The 18,302-nt window shown below is 53.6% G+C and overlaps 8 protein-coding genes across 8 annotated transcripts; 4 read left to right on the forward strand and 4 right to left on the reverse strand.

Annotated features, from left to right (window-relative positions):
• Positions 1–28: 28 nt before the first annotated feature.
• On the reverse strand, positions 29–364 carry N656DRAFT_684017 (ankyrin; the record flags this gene model as incomplete). Its single annotated transcript, XM_064810601.1, has 1 exon — positions 29–364. A coding segment is annotated over one exon (336 nt), but the record flags the coding sequence as incomplete, so codon positions are not given.
• Positions 365–1,198: 834 nt separating this feature from the next.
• On the reverse strand, positions 1,199–3,454 carry N656DRAFT_719196 (uncharacterized protein; the record flags this gene model as incomplete). The annotated part of the gene is made up of 4 exons (XM_064812348.1): positions 1,199–1,628; positions 1,691–2,299; positions 2,364–2,677; positions 2,813–3,454. Coding segments are annotated over 4 exons (1,995 nt in total), but the record flags the coding sequence as incomplete, so codon positions are not given.
• Positions 3,455–3,755: 301 nt separating this feature from the next.
• Positions 3,756–6,320, reverse strand: N656DRAFT_462457 (uncharacterized protein). Its single transcript, XM_064809729.1, has 4 exons — positions 5,743–6,320; positions 5,618–5,673; positions 4,779–5,535; positions 3,756–4,724 (listed from the first exon to the last, which is right to left on the reverse strand). Exons 1-4 carry the CDS (start codon positions 6,147–6,149, stop codon positions 4,058–4,060), a joined length of 1,887 nt encoding a protein of 628 aa, XP_064665481.1. The 5' UTR covers positions 6,150–6,320; the 3' UTR covers positions 3,756–4,057.
• Positions 6,321–7,345: 1,025 nt separating this feature from the next.
• On the forward strand, positions 7,346–10,712 carry N656DRAFT_802345 (DUF917-domain-containing protein; the record flags this gene model as incomplete). The annotated part of the gene is made up of 5 exons (XM_064818229.1): positions 7,346–9,516; positions 9,592–9,695; positions 9,747–9,823; positions 9,894–10,097; positions 10,191–10,712. The coding sequence occupies 5 exons, from the start codon at positions 7,346–7,348 to the stop codon at positions 10,710–10,712; spliced, it is 3,078 nt and encodes a 1,025-aa protein (XP_064665482.1).
• Positions 10,713–11,080: 368 nt separating this feature from the next.
• N656DRAFT_784883 (ADP-ribosylation) lies at positions 11,081–12,600 on the reverse strand. Its single transcript, XM_064816265.1, has one exon. It carries the CDS (start codon positions 12,480–12,482, stop codon positions 11,235–11,237), a length of 1,248 nt encoding a protein of 415 aa, XP_064665483.1. The 5' UTR covers positions 12,483–12,600; the 3' UTR covers positions 11,081–11,234.
• A 1,897-nt stretch (positions 12,601–14,497) lies between these two features.
• On the forward strand, positions 14,498–15,510 carry N656DRAFT_463102 (uncharacterized protein). Its single transcript, XM_064809733.1, has one exon. The coding sequence runs from the start codon at positions 14,593–14,595 to the stop codon at positions 15,313–15,315; it is 723 nt and encodes a 240-aa protein (XP_064665484.1). The 5' UTR covers positions 14,498–14,592; the 3' UTR covers positions 15,316–15,510.
• A 507-nt stretch (positions 15,511–16,017) lies between these two features.
• On the forward strand, positions 16,018–17,015 carry N656DRAFT_784885 (uncharacterized protein). The gene has a single exon (XM_064816266.1). The coding sequence runs from the start codon at positions 16,325–16,327 to the stop codon at positions 16,550–16,552; it is 228 nt and encodes a 75-aa protein (XP_064665485.1). The 5' UTR covers positions 16,018–16,324; the 3' UTR covers positions 16,553–17,015.
• On the forward strand, positions 16,356–17,050 carry N656DRAFT_784886 (uncharacterized protein). The gene is made up of 2 exons (XM_064816267.1): positions 16,356–16,654; positions 16,703–17,050. The coding sequence occupies exons 1-2, from the start codon at positions 16,565–16,567 to the stop codon at positions 16,910–16,912; spliced, it is 300 nt and encodes a 99-aa protein (XP_064665486.1). The 5' UTR covers positions 16,356–16,564; the 3' UTR covers positions 16,913–17,050.
• The last annotated feature ends 1,252 nt before the right edge of the window (positions 17,051–18,302 follow it).

Consider the following 18,302-nt stretch of genomic DNA (forward strand, 5'->3'; position numbering starts at 1 on the left):
CTCCCAAGCCCGTAAGCACCGGACTCAACCGCCCACCAGCAGCGGCCAAAGCTTCGGCTACATCCGTGTGCCCGTAGCGCACAGCAGTGGCCCAGGGCGTTTGGCCGTAGTAGTCCCTCCGAGCTACGTCTCCACCGGCAGCCACCAATTCGGGCACGATCCTGGCCAGCCCCATGGCAGCAGCGAGGTGAAGCATCGTTCGGCCGAAGCCCACTTCGGCGTTCGGATCCGCTCCCCTGCTAAGCAGAAGCTTGGTGATCTCGTCGGTCTGGTCGCCCATCTCAAAACTGAGTTGCAAGGCCGTGGCGCCGCGAGATGTTCGCACATTGCTGTCAGCTCCGTGCTCGACTAGGGCCTTGACGCACTCGATGCTTTTCCCCGGAGCGATGGCGAGATGGATGGGGTATTGTATCTCCTCTTCGGTGCCGAATGGGCTGATCACGCCTGATGAGTTCCCGTCCCGCGCTCGGAAGCCCAACGACGATGCCGGTCGGTGCCCGACAGGGTCTCTTGTAGGCATCAAGCCGCTGTAAGGCTCTTTTTTGCCGGGGGTGGTTACTTGGTTCGGGTCCATCCCCAAGGACAGTAGCAGCCGCACCATGTCGTCCAAGCCATGCCTGCAAGCAAGATGGAGGATTGTTTCGCCCTGCCTGTTGGGGTTGCCAAAATATATTCCTAAATCGTGGAGCCGACGCAGGATGTTGCCGTTCCGGCGCATGACAGCCATCTCAAGACGTGATTTTCCGCTGAGCAAAGCAGCAGCACTAGCGGCGATGCCGCCTTGTTTGTCGGCCCCAGTGACCATGAGGTAAAATCCTAGAACGCTCCCTTCTCCGAAAACCATTGGTTGGTCTACCGCCTGCACTCCAATCTGAGAAATAGCCTCTGCCAGGAATTCCTCCAAGCCAAACAGACAAATCATCGCGAGGGGATCGAGGCAGTAAAATATCACTAGTTTCGGTACCTGAGGGGCGTCGTAGTGATAGTACATGCCAGATGCACGCATGATCCGTCGCAGTCGTTCCACATAGGCGTTAAATAATGGAGCATCGTGCAGGAGGAATGGTTTGAGGAATTTTACCTCTCTTCGTTCCCTAACGTTGAGCTCGGCAAGGTGATTTCCGATGTAGAGAATGGCGTATGTGAAGCCCGCGGGCGGAACTCCGGGCCCTTGCGGTTCTGGATATCGGATGCCGCTCAGACAGATCTGTGACGCCGCAATATGTAATGAGGATGTTGTGAATTCCGGCCTCGTCTGAAGGTATTCGCGAGCAGACAGGTGGGGAAATGCCACTCGATCGACCTCGGGGGCTTCCTCAATGAAATTGCAGGTACTATGGAGCAGTTCGTCTCGGCTTACTGTGGACCGTATTCCGTCGTCAGTGAGCGCGACGAGGTAGAGGAATTCGGCCCAGCCAAACGGCCGATACGCAAACAGGAGAATCCGCAGCGCCTTAATGGCTAGCTTGGAGCTCTCCGTGCCCGAGCTGAGGACCTGATCGAAGGCTATGGAGTATAGGTCCGCCAGGGTTTTGGGGAGATGCCCTAGTTCGGCCCGAACATCGCCCTCTACGCGCATTCTCCGGGGGTCACAAAGATTTTGAATCTGCAGAGTGACCCAACGAAACCTGTGACACCATCTTGTTAGCTGACTGTGGGTGGCAATAGCGTGTCAATCGAGTCGGCCTACATTCCGTCTGCACGCTGAATCAACGTGTCGGTAATTTCCCGCTTCAGTCTGTCCGGCACTTGACCACGCAGGAGCTGCTTCTGGGCAATGACACGGTCGAGTTCGGTGACGATGAAGCGCATAATATCGAAGCCGTTTTTCTGGGCGTTGATGTAGATGTTAGGGGTTGACGCCAGGCGGCATACAATGTCTCCGTCGTTTCGGCTTGTAAGGAATATCTTGACAACGTTCTCAGCGTTTGCCACGATTGCGTCGAGTGCCTCGAAGAGTTCGTGTCTGGTCCCAGGGTCACACTCGTCGAGCGCATCAAGGATGATAGTGGCTGGATTCTCCCGTAGTAGGTCCAAAATAAGTTTGATGGTGAGGTCTAGGGGTAACTTCGCAGTCCCTGGTTCTGGAGCTCCCAGGAACTGGTGGACACGTCGCAGCTGCTCAGGCACTGGCTTGGAGACGTCGTCCCCGCACAGCTGGCGCGCAATGCTCCGCAAGACCTCGGCCGGGTCGGATCGTTCTGGCTCTGCCGTATTGCGTGAGCAGTAGAAATACGCTACTGGCGCCGCTCCTGGGTGCTTCTCAATGTCTTGAAGTTCATAGTCGACAACAGCGGACCTAGTAATTGGTGAGCTCGATGTTATCACACTGATTCGGCTGATCGAAGGGAACTAGGACTTACAGCAACTTGGTTTTCCCACATCCAGGCATGCCGTGGAGCCACAAGGTTCCCGAGACGCTTGATTCTCTCCACCCAATATATTCCGCCGTTTCGAACATCCAGGCGCCCGAGTCAGGCAGACGACGATGTCTCTCAGATACATGCTGTAGCCTGTATGGAATCGGGGAGAGCCAGTCCAGAATAGCTTTACGTTGTAGAGCACCCAAATTGTCTGTGGAGGCCGGAGCTATGGCAACTATCCTCTGGACTGGGCGGGCCATGGCGGATATTGCGTCTTTAAGGGCCCGCAGATCGGCTACAACGAGCTGGGATTGCTGGATTTGTTCGAGATGCGTTTGCAAGACGTTCAACTGGGATGTGATGGAAGTTGAATGATCGGAAATACCACGGATATCCTTTGCTGCCGACTGCAAGACTTCGGTAGCAACAAGCTGAGCATCGCGGTCTACCTCGGCTTGCTTTGCGGTCAGATCATCCAGCAGTTCGTCAACCCCCGAATCAGAAAAGAATGCCTTGATGAACCTCCTTGCTGTGTTCCTGGCGAAGTAGTAGTACGACTCTCCGAGGAAGGTCAGCACCGAGGCATACAGTGCCACAAGCGAGTCTCGGAGCTGCTGTGTACCCGCCGTCTCCTGCTTGAGATAGACCGCTTCAAATACGGAATATCGGGATATGATCTTGGTTGCTCTCTCCAATCCCTCGATCATTGTTGCAAAAGTTTCGTTGTCCGTGACGACAACCTTCAGCAACACGCTCACAAGCGCCCAGGGGATAGCGGCCCACCCAGGTCCCATACTAGCGAGGGAGTCTCCGATTCCCTTGAAGGAATTGACGGATGTAATGATCTTTTCGAAGACATCTCGCAGGATGATGACATCGCCCTTCCTATTCTTGATCTTCCACCTCTTTTCCAAGCATTGTTTCTGCTTTTGAGTCGCCTCGACGAGCACGCGTCGCAAGATCTCTCGCCGGTCTCCATCGCTGGGCTCAATCACACTCTTTAAATCGTCACCAAGCGATGCAGCAGCCGTTTCCCAGAGATCCTCAGACGCCTTGGCATCATTGCGGGGTAAGTCGTCGCCAAAAGCCATGGTGAGTGAATTAATCCTGGCTGTCAAGTTCGTCAATGAAATAAACTAGGTTGTGATCGACGGCATAGTTGTCGCGGTTGGATCATGTCAGGAATCATAGGGCGTTAGCGACAGCCGCATATTCAGGGGCGTTGCGGCAAAGGCCCCAGGAGCATAAGAGGCTCTGACTTGGAGTTCCGTCTCTCTAGACCAAGGACTGCATTTGTGGCGGTCGCTAGCTGAGAAGTGGTCAGGCTCATCGAGGAGCTCTAGCCCAAACAGACAACGGCGCGGGGTATGTACGCCATTGCCAAGCCGCCAGCTGTGGCTTCTCGCTGACCCTGTGGCTGCAGATGTACTCCGGTAGCCTGCACTGACTTTCAGCTGACTTCGATTTTTAAAAAATCACACTTCGTACATGATGTAGACCCCACAAGCCTTGGAACAAGCAAAGATTAAGAAGAGTCTCAGGTGTAATGTTTTGCTGTCCCATGTCCGAATCTGTTGGCACACGGAACTCTGAGTAAAGTTGCCCGATGTGAAAGATGCGTCTAACGTCCTCATCGTCGTAAAGAGCACGTGTCTGGATGCCCGGGAACCTCCGAAAATGAGGGTTGCCTGGGTTTAAGAAGTGTAGGAATAGATCCAGGTCCAGTCCTGGGGTGTCTGTAGATACGTAGGCGACTTAAAAGCACACCGGAGTACCATACAATATGCCTCGCGTTCCCGCCGCCAGTCGGTTCGTCTTCCCTTAGGATCGGCCGTCAGAGCCTGGCGGAGGATGCTGGTGGCAAACTCCCTGCAGGCAACCGGTGTCGACATTGCAAATCGGGAAGCACGAGTCGACAAGATATGTGAAGAAGTAAGAAATTCCCAGACGGTGTAGTGGGCGAGGGTGACGTAGCAGACTGCAGGATCGTCTACATCACCCCCATCTAATTCCGGGTTTTCTTTTGTGACTGCTATGAGGCAGCCACAGAGGTCTTGGAGGCATTCCCAGTCAAACGCGGAATTCTTCTCCACCGCATCACGACCGTACAAGTCGAAGGTGACAGCCTCGAGTAACAGTTTTGCGTTAATCCCTCGGCGAACCGGCCAGGGTGCAACAGAGTCACCATAGACCCATAGAAGGACACGGGTAATGAATTGACGATCGGCTTCGGGGATATTGTCGAATATTCTGACATATGTTTCACTCAGGTCTTCAGGCAAGTCCTGGAGTACCAAGAAGAGTTTTGTCTTGTCACGAAGGCGCTCGATACTGTCGAGTTGGCAGTCAACATAGCGGAACCTAATACTTTAATGTTAGAAGCGTTCGTTGGAATGCATTGACGAGAGAACTTACATTCCAGCCGCCTTTGCCACGAGTGCCTGTTGAATCTCACGCGAATGATCTCGCCATCGCCGCAGACGAATGCTTGAATCAAGCCTAGACCGAATATAACACTCAATGTCTGCATCGACATATTGGTTCTTCATGGATATAGAGATTGAGATTCCGGAGAAGACACGTTCGATGTCGAAATATTGGCGGCTTGTTGCGAGTATGCGGACCTTCTGGAATCGGCTGTCCAAGGTCATATTCGCGAGAAGACGTACCAGCGAGTCTCTGGGTGTACTCTCATCAACGGCATCCACGACGATGACAAGCCTCTCGACGCGCGTCAGAACAAGTTCCAAAACGTGCTGTAGCTCCGGAATGGTGGGCTCGCAGCCCCGATCGTAGAGACATTTGAGTTCAGAGGGCGCCCACTTTAGCTGGCGACACACCTGGGAAACCACCCAGCTCAGCAGCGGCAAGGCTTCGTCCTGGCCGTTTGAGTAATGGCAATAGTAATAGACGCAGATGTGGCCAGCAGTGCCTTGGCAGAGGAGCTTCAGTTTTTCGATAGCAAAAGATGCTAGAACTGTTTTGCCGGAGCCGGGGATACCGTAAATCCAGAGCATCCGATCGGGTGCCGTTGAAGACACCCAGGATTTCCACTCGACAGACTGCATCAGCCAGGCACATGTGTGTGGTTCATGTTTACCAATAGCGGAATTGTGTAGCCCTGATGGATTTGTGCGTTCTAGCCAGGTGTGAATCTTATGTCGCTCAGATTCTGTGGGTGGATTGGTTAGGTAAGGTCGGACATTCGACCCCAGTACTCAAGAAGATGGCGACGGAGAACTGGGAGACCATACCAGAGACATCGTCTTGCAACTTCGATAGCGTTCTTTTGATACCGCGCAGCTCATGGCTAAAAAAACCAACAGAACAAATTTGTGAGCAAAAGAGGCAATTCATTCTTCGACGTTCAAGAGCTTACACGATATCACCCGACATCACCAGGAGCAGCGTGGCCTTGTGCTGCGAAAGCTCAGCTACGAGCTTCCTCGCTTTGGACTGTTTCAGCGGCCAGGCGAGCTCGGCGACAGTGAGTAGGCGGCCGGCACGTCTGAGGCTCGTATCGACCCCGGGAAGAAGGCCCTCAAGGTCCGAGAGGCAGCAACGGCAACCTTCCAAGGGGCCATCCTTGTTGAAGAGGGAAGGAGCGTCCGTTTCTGCCAAGACATCCACAATCGCCCGGAGTGATAAGACTTCGCCATGGATCATGCGAATTTCGCTGGGCGCGTCTTGGAGCCCATCGATGCAGTATTTGCTGAGCCTGATAATGCGATCTGCGAGCCCGATAAAAGCCAAGACACTCGCTCCGATGGATAGGGGTTCCGCCATTTTACCTCATTACTAGAAGCGGTTGGAAATGGAATTTGGGATCAATTTGGATGGAGGGGATCCGGAGTCGGCCAAGACCTTCCAACGGACAGCTGCCTGAAGCCGCAGCCCAGACTGCGCCCCAGGTACAGGTACTGAGGTACTTGTACAGTACAGTACATAGGTACTCGTCAGGCCTTCTTAATCGGCACCTACCGCACTCGGTAGAGGGTCAGGGCCGCTGATTCGCAAAAAGTCATTATTTCGCAAAACGAATAAGATGGTCTGACCAGGGGTTCCACTGTGGTAGTCCGTAGGTTTGTCGCGTTCTGAAGCATTGGTCTTCTTGTCACGTCGGGTCGCGTCAAACAATATTTTGCCGATGAATCTCCGGCAAGATCGTTGATAAGATTAAAATAGACCGATTGTACGGATTAGGACAGCTTGGGTTTGGAAATTTCCAAACCTGGCTTCGAAATTCGGAAACTGTAAAATCGACCCATGAATTTCGAAATTTCCGCCATTTACGCTAACCGTTTTCGGAATGCGTAAGCCTACAGGATTAGGGTTATGTGTGCCCAAGTATATGTGTACTGTAAGTCCCCAACCTTCCAACCTTACCACCCAGTGCCCGCCATTAAGGTGGTCAACCATCCTCGATTTCCTTTCTACAACAACGATTTCCTTCCTACAACAATGCAAATATCTGATTTGTCAAAATAGCTTCTTCTTCTTCTTCAGCACCTGACCAATGGGAGGAAAAATCCTTGGGTGAAAAATGCTGAAATTCAAGGGGGTCCTTGAAATTGAAAATGTCAAAAAAGGGGTTGAAATTTCGGAAATGGAAGATTTTCGTTTCCGAACCCTAGTTGTAGCCTATAAATGTTGGAAACGGGGTCCACTCCACGACCTTCGACCGACGCGCCACAAGTCCAACAAGTTACAACGCCCCCAAATAAAGCAATCAGAGCTATAGCTTTGTGGAATGGAATGCAGGTAAGCCGTTGGCAAGATGCAAGTCGGATGCAGCATGATTGTACGTGTACAAGTTGGATATGTGGAACAACATTATGATTGAACCGCGCCTTCCTGCCCTGGGCACAGTCACACGGCTTCTGCGCGTCGCTCCTGCCGGGACACAGACAGCTACAAAAAGCAGCGGGTTTCTCTGAATCCAAAACTTGGTACCTTAGGCAGTGACTTCTGAAAACAGCGCCATGTCTCTCTACCGCATCGGCGTCGACGTGGGCGGCACCAACACGGACGCCGCGATCCTCGACATCAAGGCCGCAGACTCGCCCGGACGCGGCATTCTCGCCTCGCACAAGGCCGCGACAACTGAGGACATCACAGGCGGCGTCGAAGCATCGATACGAGCAGTCCTCGATGCATCCGCCATTGACCAGCGTTGTGTTCTGAGCGTCACCATTGGGACCACGCACTTTATAAATTCCGTCGTCGAAGCTGATGCCCGCCGCCTGCACCGCGTCGCCGTGGTGCGCCTCTGTGGGCCGTTTACTCGGCAGATCCCACCCTTCTCTGACTTTCCCGTAGGCCTGCGCGGCATTCTGGAGGGAGGCGTGTTCTATCTCGACGGTGGATTCGAGATTGACGGCCGTGAGATCGCCCCACTCGACCCCGAGCACATCAGACGGACTGCGCTGGAGATAGCCGCCTCGGGCGTCGGCTCGGTTGCCCTGGTGGGCGTCTTTTCGCCACTGGATCATGAGGGAGCGCATGAGGAACGGTGTAAGCAGAGCATGCTGGAAGCGGTGCCCAGTCTACGCATTGTCTGCTCGCACGACATTGGCCCCACGGGGTTGCTCGAGAGAGAGAACGCCACCATCCTCAACGCCGCCATTCTCAGAACGGCTGCGAAGGTGATCCGAGGATTCAAGAGGGCCATGAACCGGCTGCGCCTGACTTGTCCCCTTTATCTCTCTCAGAACGACGGGACCCTGATTGAGGCCGATGCCGCTGCCGAATATCCCATCAAGACCTTTGCTAGCGGGCCGACCAATAGCATGACGGGTGCCGCGTTTTTGGCCGGTCTTGATCGCCACCATGCCCGGGCTCTCGATGACGGTGTCGGTGACAGTGGCTCTGGAGTAGGTGCCTCGGACCCGGACTCGGACTCGTTTCAGCAGCAGCAGATTCTGGTCGTCGACATCGGCGGTACTACCACCGACGTCTGCGCATTGCTGCCGTCGGGATTCCCACGACAAGCACCCGGCTTCGTCGAGATCGGCGGAGTACGCACCGCCTTCTCCATGCCTGAGGTCTTGTCCATCGGACTTGGCGGCGGCAGCAAGGTCGTAATGGACGACTCCTGCGGAAAGGTGAAGGTTGGTCCCGGATCTGTCGGCTACCTCCTCCAGCAAGAAGCCATGGTATTTGGAGGCTCGACCATGACGGCGACGGATGTCGTGGTGGGTCTCGGCAAGGCGCAAGTCGGAGATTCGCGGAGGGTTGCCGACATCTCGCCCGATGTCCTGGACAAAGCGAGAAAGGAGATCACGAGAATGCTGGAAGGCGTCGTCGAGCAGATGAAGGTCTCTTCGGCGCCTGTCCACTTGCTTCTTGTCGGAGGCGGCGCCCTTCTCGTGACCGAAAACCTGCGCAACGTGGAGAAGTGCATCCAACCCATACACCACGGCGCTGCCAACGCGGTCGGCGCTGCAATTGCTAAGGTGTCGGGCGAGGTCGACGCGATCGAGGTTCTTGCGGGGCGGACCGAAGAGAGTATTCTCAAGGAGGCTTGTGAAAAGGCGATTGGGTTGGCAGTGCGAAAGGGGGCCGCGAGAGACGACGTCAAGGTCGTCGAGATCAACAAGATGTCGCTGCAATACACGAATAACGCGGCCATGAGGGTGCAGATTCGAGCCGTAGGCCGGTTGCAGATCCCTACCGACCTGACGACGAAGCCGCCGCCGCCCCCGGATAGCGAGCGGGATAGTTTCGAAGAAGAGGATGAGGGCCAGAAAGTCAGCGTGCCCAACGCCTTGGTGCCCTCGACAAGACCGTCGCTAGGTGTTGACCTGACCGCATATTGCCCCGAAGTCCGCTGCGGCGTTTGGTATGTTTCCGATGTTGATCTCGAGCTTATCTCGACGGGCTGCGGCGTCCTGGGCACTGGCGGCGGAGGTCCAACACACCACGAGTTTCTAAAAAGCTTGCACGCTCTGAAAACAAGCGAAAAGGGCAGGATGCGCATCATTCCACCAAAATCCCTCGCGGATACTGATCTGGTCTGTTTCGGGTCCTGGTATGGGAGCCCCAGTGTGATCAACGAGAGGATTGCCGGTGGCAACGAGATAGTCACAAACATCAAGGCGCTTAGGAAAATTGTAGGCCGCGACTCTTTCGATGCCATCTTCACCGAGGAGATGTGAGTTCAAGTTCTTGACCTAGCCCCCATTAGATGCATTTGGGGACCAGGGGCTTGTTTCTAACCGTCAGACAGCGGCGGAGGCAATGGAATGAGTGTGTTCCCGCCAGCAGCCTATTTCGATATCCCTGTGGTAGACGGCGATGGCATGGGAAGGGCGTACCCGACGATTTACCATGGTGGGTGAACAGCCAAGGGAGAAATGAAGCTGGGCTAACACGCAGTGTTAGTGACTTTCGCCGTGTATGGCGACCCTCTGACACCTTGCGTTCTCTCCGACGCCCGAGACAACGCTGTCGTGGTAATGGTATGTTATGAGACCGGCAGACAGGGCTTGTATCTCTACTTGGTACGACAATACCACTAACGCAACCAAGAACATCGATTCTCCAACCAGACTCGAGACCGTCTTAAGGACAACAGCGATTGAGCTTGGCTTGGGGTGCGCGCTCTCTGCCTACCCCTTGCCGGGCGCGGCGATCAAGTCTCACGGCATCCCCAACACCTTCTCCTTGGCGTGGTATCTCGGTCGAGCCATCCATATGGCGCGCAGCCTGAAACGCAGCTACGTCGACGCAATAGTGAGTTGTCATCGCATTAACTATCCCCTAACTAGATATGAATCAATGTTGGCAAGACTTTAATGCTTACAACGACTAATCATGAACATGTAGTTCGACATCTGCGCCGGGAAACTGCTCTACAGTGGCAAGATCACCGACGTGCGTCGCTACATTGGCGGCGGGTACACCATGGGCAGCGTCCTCATCGGCCCTGCGAGCGACGACAACGCCGCGTCTGCCGAGGAAGCTTCAACTGCAACAACAACAACCTCCTCGTCTAATGATGACACCGGCAACACCAACCATCACATGTTCATCCCCTTCCAGAACGAGTACCTCTACGCGGCCCTGAGCGACGCAACCGGCTCCGAGGCGTCTCGCAGAGTCGTCTGCACCGTGCCCGATCTCATCTCGATCCTCGGCCAGGACGGGGAGGCCATTGGGTCGCAGGACCTGCGGTACGGGCTGCGTGTCTCGGTCATTGCGCTGCCGGCGCACCCGCTGTGGAAGACCGAACGCGGCCTGGAAGTTGGCGGCCCCCGCGGGTTCGGGCTTGACATGCCGCCCGTTGGGCTGGAGGATCAATTTGTGGAGACGCTGAGTGTCATTGACGAGTTTAATGTTGAGGCTTGAGTGAGCTGTCACTGGAAGGGGAGCGTGGGGTGTTGCCGATTCGATTCCTCGGGCGTGGGTGCTTCACGGTATCTACTTTATCCCCAACCCTTGCCTCGGCGGTCGTTGTGAAGTCGCAGCGCTCTCTGAGTCCGGTTGGGGCGTCTTCCTTTACTACTAAAGGTAATTGCAGGTCGAAGCCTGGCTGGTATCTGCGGTTGTCGCAGATTATACACTCAGTTGCCCTCCTTTTTGGGATATAGGAACAATGAACACGGTGAGTCCTGGTCCATAGTATCACAATCTCTACACGGATGAACTGAGACGGGCAATTTATCGCTAAAAAGATCCAGGGGTAGCCAGGGATATGAGATGGAACCAAAGTCTATTGATGTGGCTGAGCCTGCAGCTTTGACACTAGGTCTACCTCTACATATGTCCGTCTATACCCTGAGTCCATGGCAACGTGCCCGCGTTCCCTTCCCACCTGCCCAGGGCAACGTGCCTGCGTGCCCTCATGCTGTCGGTATAACTTATCCCCGCTCAGAAGGTTACATACACGGCCCGCCGACGTCTCCCCCAAACATCACGCGCCACTGGCCTGTTGTTCATCCCCCGACCCCGAGCCCTGGCCTGGTTTCTTCTTCTGCTAACCCACCTGCGCATAGGTGGTGGCACTATCCTGGTAGCCCGACGACGTCTCTCCCAAACATCACGCGCCACTGGCGTGTCGTCCCCTCCGTTGTCCTTGCCGGTGGGTTTCTTCTTCCCCGCAGGCTTGGAGCCCGAGGGTTTGGAGCCAGATGCCGCGTTACCGCCAGCAGGCCGCCAGGGGGGCTTGGTCCCCCCCGAGCCTCCGGTTCCTGGCTTCTTGGTGCCTGAGGGTCCGGTTGCTGGCTTCTTTGCGTCTGAGGGCCCGGTTGCCGGCTTCTTTGTGCCTGAGGGTCCGGTTGCTGGCTTCTTTCCCTCTGAGGGTCCGGCTGCCGGCTCCTTTCCTTTTGAGGGTCCGGATACCGGCGTCTTTCCAGTTCCCTCTGAGGGCCCTATTGCCGGCTCCTTTCCCTTCGAGGGCCCGGTTGCCGGCTCCTTTCCTTTTGAGGGTCCGGATACCGGCGTCTTTCCGCCTGAGGGCCCGGTTGCCGGCTTCTTTCCAGTTCCCTCTGAGGGCCCTATTGCCGGCTCCTTTCCCTTCGAGGGCCCGGTTGCCGGGCCTTGACCGCCCGCAGATCCAGAGCTCTGCTCTTCATTCCCTTTCTCTTTTTGCTTCTCTTGCTCCCATGTTTCCCAGGTATAGACCGGTCCCCTCTCCAGGTGCCCCTCCTCGTCCTTCCACATGTTATAGAACTCCTTGATGCTTTGCCATGGGATAAATCTGTTGACTGCCCACTCTTTCTCGTGAGGTCGGGGATCTTTCTTTTTCGCCTGTTCCCATGCAGCCGCGACGCTGGCAAATCTGTCCTCAAGGCCCGTTGTGTCGATAGTGTACACCCAGCAGGGCTTTTCTATCGCATTGTCCTCGCCGATGTTGGGATCTGTAGAAGTCGAGATCCATGGGTCCTGCATTTGCCTGTTGGGCGGAATGTAGAGCTTTCTGACATGCTCGATAACGGTAATTGCCTGCTTGTTGCCCCAGCTTTTAAAGCCGCCATTGGCCTTAATAACATCGGGACTGCGTTTATCGGCTCGATACACAGTATCTGGAACTTCGGTGCCCTGGGCTGCCTGTTGTTGGTCGGCGGCCAAAGCGGCACACAGGATCCATGACAGGAGGAAGAAGGAGAATTTCGCCATCTTTCCAGAAAATGGCCGTGGGTTAGGTTGATGTTTCGGAGATGAGTGCAGATTTGTACAAAAATGGGAGGGCTGGAGGCATCTAGGAGTCGTGATAGGAGCAGATGTTGTTGAGCTTGTGAAATGTCCCTAGTCCTGTCTACGTGACTCGGGTACGCATCTCTTATAGCATTTGTTGATCCCTTTGAGCCAAAATGGATGGACGTCTTGCCTACAGTGAAGGTCTTGTTGTTATTTTTGCCCGCTAGCATGGTAGAAAAGGGGCCCGCCTTGAACAGCTGCATGGCGAGGTGAGCCCATCAACCGACCATGGCTTCAAACATATGGCTTCAAACATATGTGGTACCCGTAGTTTCAGCAGCTATGGGGCTCGGGAGATAACTCTAGGGTAGATACCCAGTAAGCCTGTGTAACTGGGGTTACATGAGCAGGTGTTACGGGTCAGGCCGGCATTTCCTGATTCTCATCGCCAGAGAGGGCCGTTTCGAACAACGGCGTAGGTAGAGACCCCATCGACGACGACCATGGTTTAAAACATGGCGTTGCTACAATGCTTGAACGTAACACAGACCGGGGAAGTGTGATCTCATGAAGGCAGGGCCAACAGCTTAGCCTTGTATACATTGGAGGTGATCCGAGGGCAGCATTGTGCCCCGTAGTAGGTGACAGGCTAACCAGACACCCAGGATTCAGATACCCGATTGTCAAAACTCAGAATAGACTTGTGTGATATCATGCGGCCGAAAGGGGTATGGGAAAGGTGGGCAAGGTCGGTTGGTGGCGTGCGTCTCTGCACTGGATGGGTCGCCGGAGGACGGCAAGTGTACCTTCCTTAGCTGTGAATCAACTGATGTTGATTACAGAGACTACCTAAGGTAAGGTAGGTAGCTAGTCGGTATTCTATGAGGCGAGGCAATAACATGGTGGGTGTGAAACGGGTGCAGCCTGGTGACTGGACCCGAATGACTCCATGTCGTCCGCGGCCCAAGCCCTTCAGACACCGAGGCGCATTAGGAATTGAACCCTCTTTCTGGGCCAGGATGTAATTTACTCGAGACGGCAGAGAGCCAACATCATGGCACTGAGCGCCGGCCCGTAAATCTAGGCCTGCCGACCTTATCGACCTTGACTCTCCCACGCTGAACCTGGAAGGCTGAACCTTCACTGGAGATACAGGTATTGCTTTTTCTCCGAGACTTTTTAATGGACATCCAAGTTTAGAACAATATGGTGTTATGTCGACCTCAAGGAGTCGTTTCGTACCTTAGTCGAGACTCAGACAGGGACCAGAACCCCATCTACGTCGCGTCGGTTCGTCAGCTTACCTAGGTATCTTAGGTAGTGTAACCAACGGCCAGCAGAGCTCGAAACAAATACCTACGACCCGCGGGGTTTCACGCAGCCAGACAAGTGTTGGTGCGAACAAGGCTAACAGCCAGCGCTGTTGGTCGTATTGCATGATACAAAAGTGACTCGGCGGCAAACACAGCTGAGGTTGCTGAACATGGTGGCCCACTGCCACTGGTCCAGAACGCTGGTCCCAGTTGGTTCGGTTGGGTCGGTACCTTACGTAGCTACATGCATCATGAATTACTAAACTTGGTGTGTTGGTACCTTACCTTAGTTATAGGCGGGAATTGGCCTCACAGCACAACAGCAGTTCGCTCGGAGGAAGGAAGGAAGCACAGATATGTGTACGTGTACGGAGGTACAGTGTACTCGTACCTAAGCTATTGTAGAAAAGGAGGAAAAAGTGGGCCACATCGCACCCGTGTATGCATAAGTACCTCCCTTCCGTGGTCCTCACCGTCGCTGCCTGAACCAACATTCGCGTCTCAAATTTTTCATTCTTCTCAGCAGAGTTTTCGCCAACTCTTCACATTCCACTCTTGGTCATCGCGACCAAGACCATCGCTTTAAGCCCTAAGCCCCCAGCCAAACTACAAAAATCGCTCCATCTCTCAAGGTTCGTACTTACCTTTTACTACTGGGACTTCATTGTTACGGCCTTGGAATATGTAGACGAGATGATTCAATGCCGCCTCGTATCTAACCAAATGCCAGTTGCAGACAGACTCGCATATAACTTCAGCCCCAGACCATCATTACAATGGTTGGTCAAATCAAAATGATCGAGAAGCCCAAGACAGCGTCTTGGGATCTAAGTATCAGCGACGCAGACTTCGCCAAGTTCAGACGCGGCAATGTGATTCGAGATCTGGATGACAAATGGGCCTTTGTACCATTGACCCCTCAAGACTTGGCGAATCAGTTGATAGGATATTTTGGAACTACGGGAGGTGATTCGATCGGGGATTGGGCTGTAGCGGACAACGTCCCAACGAATGAGCTGCCGACGGATGAAGAGTCGACGGATGCAGAGTCGGTGGATGAAGAGTCAATGGATGCAACATTGACAGACGAAGAATCGAAGGATCCTCAGGATACACAGTTGACGGATGAAGAGTCGGTGGATGAAGACCCAGCCCCGGCGCCTCTTGAAGACTGGCATTTCGATTCGGAGGACGACGACTCGAACGACGAACCGCCCACACTGGATCTGCAGCAGCCTGGTTATATGTCCATTGTCCGAGCCTGGACAGGCATCGAAACTTACAGATTTTATGTCAAGCCGAGGGAGGGAGACACCAGTGCCAAAATCGTATTCATCACCTGGGACCCAAACCAGTACCCTGCCATTAGCTTGGTGGATGAGGATGCCGGCCCTGGCACGTCGGAAGAAACTGCCAAAAGGGAGGTCGTCCTTATGTGTAGGGCAGAGCATCATCTTGACTGCGATCTTGAGGCTGCCCCGGAATATGATATTGATTGAGGAAGTTCGCCTTCTTCACTGGGGGTTTTCAAGAAGGGCCGCCCAGGGCTGTTCAAGTGACGCCGACCAACATACCAGGTTTCAGGGAAGAGTTGGGTTACATGTTTTGTTTTGTGGAGACTCGTGTTGGTGTACATCCGGTTTTCATTATCTGATATGCAATTGCGTTTAACATCTATGCTACCGTCGAAGTTGAAGGCATCTACGGTTTCCGGTATAGTTGTGATTGACATTTTTCAGGTAAAATGGAATCGCGTCAATGAACAGCATAGCGTTGAGTGTTTAGGAGCTTTTCCCCTGCTCTTTGGTAGTACGACGCCTTCCATTTCAGATTGTTCAAGAAGAACACGGTTACGGGGCCCTGGGGCAACTACTCAAGGCTGAATACAATCATCTTAATACCCGAGAGACAGCTTGAATAAGCGGATACAGTTCAGTTAGATCCCTGCTTCCAGGTGTACTGTACTTCGTCCTGTGACAAGATGGCTTTTGGTCTCTGCCCCTGAATTTCAACACAGATAACTGTGTAGTGAGGTCTGTTGCCTTCCACATGTCTAGCAAGATGGCCGAGAACAAATAAGTTCGGTGAAGAACCTGAAGTCAGGTCGCCTGACCAGCCGTGACGCTTCCAGTTCCCTTCACTATCACACCTGGTGGCCACACATCAGACCGAACTGTCTGGCTGCCATCGTTCAATATGACCTGTTATGTTTTGCTTAAGTTAAAGAACCCAAAGATTTTCCGGATGCCCTTCGCCCGTTTTAGATCTTTAAACCAAACACAACTCTAAGTTGCTCGAGTTGGCGCAGTTCTTCCCTTCCAGCTGCTTCGGCATCTCGGGCTTTTTGAAGAACCTCCTCCCGTGGCAAGTACTCGTACACGGCACCGAGCATTCTACAGCACTACTACCTAGTATTACTGGTTCAGCTATTCCACCCAGCATCGTCTTACCGGCCCCAAGAAAGAGAAGAACTATCACGGACCCTCAGAGTGCACCGCAATATTCACTATGTGCTACCAGAAGGGCTACATCTGCGACTCGCCGCTCTGCGATGAGGTCTACAAGACCTGGATAGTCGAGTGCTACTGGGTTAAGTTTTCCAACCCAATACGCGCGCCAGGAGATTGCCGAAATGGCCTCAAGAAGGAATTCTGGAGGAGGTACAGGTGTGTGTATGACTCGCATTGCGCATACCACCAGCGTGTGCTCTGCCGCTCTCCGTCGCCGTATGAGTGATGGATCTCAAGGATGTCATACAGGCCGGAGGCAACTTATCCGAGTCTTGCGGCGCTTTCCAAACGGCTCGGGACAGCGAGGCACACTACATCTCTCAAGATTCTGCTCGACGTCAACGGCCAACGCATTGGCTGAGGCGAGTACACCTACGTCTGCCGTATCAACAACTCGTCACACAACCCAGCCTTCCCCGACAAAGACAACAGCAACAACCTGCGCTGCAGCGTTGGTGCTAAGCCGGGCGAAAACGTCCAGACCTACGAAGAAGAAAGGCACGGTTGCTTCGTTGAGCCTGTGGAATGGATAGCTAAGGGTGTGTTTGGGAAGAAACCTTGGTACAGGCTGGTGAATATCAAGTAGGATTTGGCAGGTTGTGCCCATAGGTGCGTAGGTTTTGCATATAAATCTTCCTTATCCGCTCAAAAGGGTCCAAAACTGGTCGCTCTGAGGACAAGAAACCGCCCCCTTTGAACAACAACGAAGACAAGAAGATGTCGCTTTTGTGGGGAGGCCGTGAACATGAATCTGGAACTAGTATTTCACTTTCATTTTCGGTTGTGTTGCTGACTCAGCAAAGTTCAGGTCACGTGAAGAAACGTTTTCTGATGATTGAAACGGTAGGGAACGTGTCCACGCTCAGTTTTCACATCTCCGTTTTCCAATTCCGTTTTCCGACTTTTGCTGTGGTGTGAATCTAATGTCGCTTTGTTGTGACCACGCTTTCACTAACGCGTTGCGAACCCGCTCTTAGCCAACCAAACGTGTTTGTGACCTCCTCTACACGTCTAGGCTAATGGCCGCTTTCGTGTTCATATGTGTCAAAGGATGCCGACCCCACGGGCCGCCGTCCTCAACCAGGTCAAATTTGACGGCTACACCGTAGGCCGGTCTCTTCGGCCTAAGAGGAGTCTTCAGCGAGAATGTAGCGATGTGGACTCAACGACCTGCCGTGCTCGTGCTGCGAGTACCGGCCCTAGCCCGGCGCTCGGCCTCCTTCTACCGGCCTTGGTTCCGGTACATCGACGCCAGGTTGCCTATGCTGGTCAGCGTGTTAGGATGCTCATCTCCTAGAACCCTCAGACTCGTTTCTATAAGGTAGGTTTATATCTATTAAACTAAGATAAAAAAGCCTAATAGTACCTCAGTACGTTTTCAGGAACCTACCTAGGACTTATAGACATTGGAGCTATATAAAACTCACTTGCAGGGACAAGTCGAACCTATCACAGTTAATGCCCCGATGTTACAATGCATAGGAGTGGATCGTATTCCGCTTCTCAGCCCGTTGAGTCCGCTAGGTGGCTCAACAAGGATCATTCAGCTAGAGCCTGGCCACCTCTAGAGGATTGAATAGGCTACTAGTTCCTATCTGGGTTAGCTTGTGGCAAGTCAATATTCCCAGCCAGCCAACTTACCGGCAGAGAAAGACACCGAAAACAGTAGAATATAGTAGAATTAAAGGATAACTATATAGTAACTCGCCCTCCCAGACCCTTCCTGTGGCACGCTATGAGAAGAAAATATAAGAGAATAAGAAAGAGTGAGTAAAGCAACAAACAAATGTGCCCTGCTCTCAAACACACCACACGGATTTCTTACTCAAGTATACCAGGACGCACCTTGCCCAAGACCTTTTCACTCAAGCCTAATTCCTACCGGTGTATCCGCTCGGCCTCCTTGTACTTCCCCTGGCTCCCAAGTACAAGCGCGAGGTTGTTCATGCTGGTAAGTGTGTCTGGATGCTCCTTGC

This window comes from Canariomyces notabilis, assembly GCF_033297395.1.
Source record: "Canariomyces notabilis strain CBS 508.74 unplaced genomic scaffold N656scaffold_37, whole genome shotgun sequence".
Taxonomy (NCBI): domain Eukaryota; kingdom Fungi; phylum Ascomycota; class Sordariomycetes; order Sordariales; family Chaetomiaceae; genus Canariomyces; species Canariomyces notabilis.

Coding starts and splice junctions, on each gene's coding strand:
- N656DRAFT_462457 (XM_064809729.1), bottom strand. CDS start 6,149: ATGGCGGAACCCCTATCCATCGGAGCGAGTGTCTTGGCTTTTATCGGG. Junction 5,674..5,742: donor GTGATGTCGGGTGATATCGT/GTAAGCTCTTGA, acceptor TGGTTTTTTTAG/CCATGAGCTGCGCGGTATCA. Junction 4,725..4,778: donor GTGGCAAAGGCGGCTGGAAT/GTAAGTTCTCTC, acceptor TTAAAGTATTAG/GTTCCGCTATGTTGACTGCC.
- N656DRAFT_784883 (XM_064816265.1), bottom strand. CDS start 12,482: ATGGCGAAATTCTCCTTCTTCCTCCTGTCATGGATCCTGTGTGCCGCT.
- N656DRAFT_463102 (XM_064809733.1), top strand. CDS start 14,593: ATGGTTGGTCAAATCAAAATGATCGAGAAGCCCAAGACAGCGTCTTGG.
- N656DRAFT_784885 (XM_064816266.1), top strand. CDS start 16,325: ATGTGCTACCAGAAGGGCTACATCTGCGACTCGCCGCTCTGCGATGAG.
- N656DRAFT_784886 (XM_064816267.1), top strand. CDS start 16,565: ATGTCATACAGGCCGGAGGCAACTTATCCGAGTCTTGCGGCGCTTTCC. Junction 16,655..16,702: donor ACACTACATCTCTCAAGATT/CTGCTCGACGTC, acceptor GAGTACACCTAC/GTCTGCCGTATCAACAACTC.